This window comes from Octopus bimaculoides, chromosome 14 (genome assembly GCF_001194135.2).
Source record: "Octopus bimaculoides isolate UCB-OBI-ISO-001 chromosome 14, ASM119413v2, whole genome shotgun sequence".
In the NCBI taxonomy this organism is placed as follows: domain Eukaryota; kingdom Metazoa; phylum Mollusca; class Cephalopoda; order Octopoda; family Octopodidae; genus Octopus; species Octopus bimaculoides.
The window spans coordinates 58,938,223-58,942,933 of NC_068994.1; the positions used below are offsets into that span (position 1 = coordinate 58,938,223).

The following is a 4,711-nucleotide window of genomic DNA, read 5'->3' on the forward strand; positions in this document are numbered from 1 at the left end:
TCCTTCCTTTACTGGGGAAAGGAGCCATTTACGCGTGATTTCAATGTCACATTCGTTGAAAGCATGCGAAGTGCCACATATTGCTGTAGCAAAACGGTGGTGCTCCAGCATGGCCACAACTCCGAGCTAAAACTACAAAAAAAAAATGATTAACATATTGTGTACGTCAAAACGTCAAGGTTTTTTTTTTTTTTCTTAGAGGGTACGAAGACTCTGTGTGTGTGTATATATGTCACAGAAAGCGGACGTGTGTTTGTGTTGATTGACGCGCCATGACATTCATTATATGTGTGTTGACGTCACGAGTAAACACAAAAACTATGTTTACTCATTTTCATTATTAAATAGAGGCCCCAAATGTCACAAAAAGTTGTACTGCACTGCTGAAGGTAAGTATGAAAAATAAATATGTAAAAAAAAAATTAAGATAAAATATATTATTTCTGAGATATTTCGGGTAGACACAAACATCCTTAGAATTTTAGTATTATTAAAATTGTTCTCTTATCCTAGCGTGATTCTGTAATGTTCCTTCCCCAATTATTCACATTTCAACTTATTTTTATGTATGAATGAAATTTAAATATCACCTGTTAAATAAATAAAAGAATCATGGTAAATGCGTCGAATCTGCACGAAAAAAAAAACAACTTCCGGCACAAACGGAAGGAGTAGTATAGAAACGGCATGCTATATTCACCCAGTTTATAAAATAAGTCATTTTACTTAAGTTACGACTGGAATGAACTAAACTGAGGCCATTTCATGATAAATTCTATTGACTTAAAACTGCACACTTTAGAATTTTTGTTGGCATTCGGGAATTTCACGTATGTAATGAGCCCAGGAGAGGACCTGTAATTACTATGACCAATTAAACTGGCTGAGTACTTGTTTGTGAGTATATTTTATAAACAATGAAACCCACACTTTGTCAGTTTTGTAGACATTCAAGGACGTCCATCGTGTCATTTCTAAGTCTTCCGAATTTACTCAATATGTTTCTTTCGCAGTTACTGCTGTTATTTACAGTGCAAGAGTCTAAGACAGAAACAACTGATTTGTAATCAAGGATCGAAATCTCAGTCTGGATGCTCGTTTCCATTGTCGTTGAGTGGTACACGTAAAATATGCGTTTAACCTGTCGAATTCCCCACCATCTTTGGTTAAACAGAATTTAATCGGGTAAGCTCAGCCGTTTCTAATTTCAGTTCAGCTTTAACACGAGCATATATTCGCGATACCTGCAAAAAAATAAAATAAAAGAGAGCGAAAGGGAGATCATCGTTAATGTATAGAGAGTTAGTTTTACCCAAGTTTCTCCAATATTTGAAATTCTGGTTATAACAAAAGAAAAGGCTGAAACACAGCAATGAAAGAAATTGTATTGATAAGAATTTAATCTACAAAAGCAGAAGAATTCACTGAAAAATGGACAGGGGCAAAATTGATATCTTTGTTTCACAAAAGGAATGGCTACTTTTTCGGTCCCCACAAAACAAGAATTAAATGAAACACTGGTGGACATATCGGCTAGTATTATCCATATAAAAAAAGGTAAAAATCTACGGTACTGTCTATTTGACATTCAGAACCAAAGACGAGTTTATGCACGAAACAACCGTCCATAAGCTTGTGCCACTGTTCATAAAACAGCGTAACACAAAAGTCAGGTGTATGACGAGTGATATTAAGCCTTGTTTTTTTTTTTGTTTTTTTTTGTAGCTTCTCTAAAGAAGTACGAGCGGGTATTAAGCGCACGAGTAGTAAGGACTGATGTGTGAACGGTGGAGGCCCGTGGTTTAGTTATTAGGGTGTTGCATTCATGATCGTAAGATTGTAGTTTCGACTCCTGGACTGCGAGATGCATTGAGTTCATGAGCAAAACACTTCAGTTCACGTTACCCCTATCCATTCAGCAGGCAAAAATGAATTAATCCTGCGACGGACTGGCGTCCCATCCACTAACGATAAAGAAGCGATATTGAACCAGTGCGTGTGTTATTATTGGCGAAATGACCCTCCCAGCACACACGATTATACCGCATTCTGTTCAGGAAAGACATACCAGTTTCTCTCATTTTCGGAAAATGATATACGACGTAAGTAATTAAATTTTCATCCGATGGCCTTTGGGTTTAGGTGCCTATATCCACGGGACTGATAAAGAAAACGAAACCAGAAATCGCCTTTTAAACACAATTTTTACTTCAGCAGACAATCTCGCTTCTGGAATAAGCTTTCTCCCACATTCTATACACACACACACACAGAGTGCGCAAGATAGATTATCGAAAGATATTGAACGACCGTTTGCCTTGTTAAGTGTAACTGTTTAAGCTCCATAAAAATCACATCTTAAAAAGGAAAAAAAAAAACACATTGAGTAATGTAGTCCAGAGTACACTTTTTCTAAATAAAAAATGTGGTCTAAACTTCTTTCATCCTTATCTACTGTGTCAGAGTTGAATCAACGGCACTGAGCTATTTATTTCAGACAGGACAGTTTTTCCTGTGACACCGTCTTAAAGTCTGTACACCGGTAAAACATGGCTGATGTTTTTCCAAAATTGAAAGAAGCTTTTCAGTCGGGACCTGTAACAGCCCTAAAAATAATAGGAGACACCGTTTTAGCTGGTAGGTATTATATCAACTCAACCCTCTTTATCTTCCTTATTTGTTCACATAATTAAACACAGTCGAAGAACTTTTTGTTTGCAAATATTTTTTCAATTAAGTCCGCTTGTTCGTATATCAACGTGTTGCATACACAAAGTATACACTCGTGGATTTACATGCATACATGTATACACTCACTGATTACTATGAGGTGCTGAACCGAGCGGCCGAGGTGTAGCACATGCACCCCATCCTTTGCGCTTTTTTTTTTTCTTTCTACGGATTCCGACGTTTTTTCCAAGTAATATTTCCTCGTGGCCAGACATGTTTTCGCCCGACAGCCTTCTTTCAGTTTCCGTCTTCCAAATTCACTGATAAGATACTTGCCGAAGGTGCCACGGCCTGGAACTGAACCCGAAATCATGTAGTTGAGAAATAAACTTCTTAGCCGTACAGCCACACTTGCACTCTCTCTCTCTCTCTCTCTCTTTCTCCGCTATATATATATAATTTTTGGATTTGGTTTGCAAGATTCTTTATGTGAGTTCCTGTGTTGAAGCATATTCTGTTGTGTCTGGGGAGAGTCATTCTCTTTTGGTGCCTTATAATTTAACACACTCACCGGTAAAATTTCCACATTTCTTTTTTATTTTTCTAAAATTTTTGCTGCGTCTTGCAACCTTTTCAATAGACTCTCCCCAGTCACAACAGAATATAGTGTGTGTGCGTGTGAGAGAGGCGCGTAGCGTAGTGGTGACCGCGCTTGTAGCTTGCTGATGCAGTGCTTCGGGATGCCATCTCTAACACTTGTTATACGCCATCTTTCCAACCTGTCGTTCGTTCTTTCACGCATGTCAGTGGGTCTTCCACTGCCATCAGTGGGACTGTCTCCATGGTAACAACATTACAGTGGACATAAACATCAGAACTGCTCTGCCCCATTGTGGTTGGGAAGCAAACTTTTTACCACATAGCCACCTTCGTCCTCCTCTGAATCCATAATCAGCAGGTATCTCAAAGGTATGAACATTTCATCCCTTAACCTGTACAATTCACCTGAGTCGGGCAGCAAGGACTGAATTAGTCTTTGCTTCTGGAAGGGTTCCATCTTTGGTCTCTTATCAACCATAGTCACCTTGAGCTGGTTTCAGCTGCCCTGCCTGTCTCCTTGGTGGTTTTCTTTAGCTGTTTGGATTCCAGTCCAATCTTCTGCAGGAAATAGTGCTCTGATCGAGCCAGAAAGCTGCAACAGCCAACATCAATTGGTAATGAGGCTGCGTACCATCCTTTGACAAGTGTTTTGTAGAACAAGTCCTGATATTTGGTTTTCTTCAGCTGTTGAGAAATATCAAGTCTGTCTTCCCAGGGCTCTGTGAGTCTAGCCATGATGATTGTTTTGTACTCCTGGAGAACAAGAACCTGTCTGGCCGCAATGATGTTACCACCACCTTTTCTAGGAAGACGAGGTGACCCTTCAGGTCTATTTGCAACTTCCAGTCTGGATCTGGATGCAAAATAGAAATATACTATACTACCATTTCCAAAATCAAAATAGTTCTAAATTCCTAATATACCTGCTGCCAAAGGGTTTGGGTAAGAGATTGGGTTCTTGTAAGCTTATTGTGTAGAGTGCTCAGCTTCAACATTTATTAAAGTTAATAAAGTAGAGATGCTTAGTCTGAAAGTAAATTCTCTTTACTTTCTAGTAACTTCATTCTTTTTTATAATCTTTAGATTTGCTTTTTTGTTTTTCACTGTTGTATTTTTTTGTTTACATTTATTTCCTGTCATTATAAATTATGAGTTCCTTCATGTCTGCTGAAGCCATCACCATTAATTCTTTATTGGGTTTTGAATGACTGGTGGGTCCTTGTTGGCAAGGATCAGTTCATTGTAAAGATGTATGTCAGTGTGTCACCAGGAAATATAACATTCCAAGACTTCACCAGATTTCTTGTGTGTTATGCTTGGTTCCATTTATCTAAAAGTTCAACCCTCACTGAGAAACTGTTTAGAAAACCAGCGTGTGTGTGTACCGCTTGATTGGCTTTCGTGCTGGTGGCACGTAAAAGCACCCACTACACTCTCAGGG

General features: G+C 38.7%; 1 protein-coding gene across 1 annotated transcript in view; it reads left to right on the forward strand.

Annotated features, from left to right (window-relative positions):
• The first annotated feature begins 638 nt into the window (after positions 1 to 638).
• The window catches only part of LOC106875544 (WD repeat-containing protein 6), a 26,028-nt gene continuing 21,955 nt past the window's right edge, over positions 639 to 4,711 (forward strand). Inside the window, exons 1-3 of the mRNA XM_052972878.1 lie at positions 639 to 897; positions 1,014 to 1,185; positions 2,498 to 2,637. Coding sequence (XP_052828838.1) covers positions 2,550 to 2,637 — 88 coding nt within the window. The 5' untranslated portion in view covers positions 639 to 897; positions 1,014 to 1,185; positions 2,498 to 2,549. The remainder of the gene's footprint in view (positions 898 to 1,013; positions 1,186 to 2,497; positions 2,638 to 4,711) is intronic.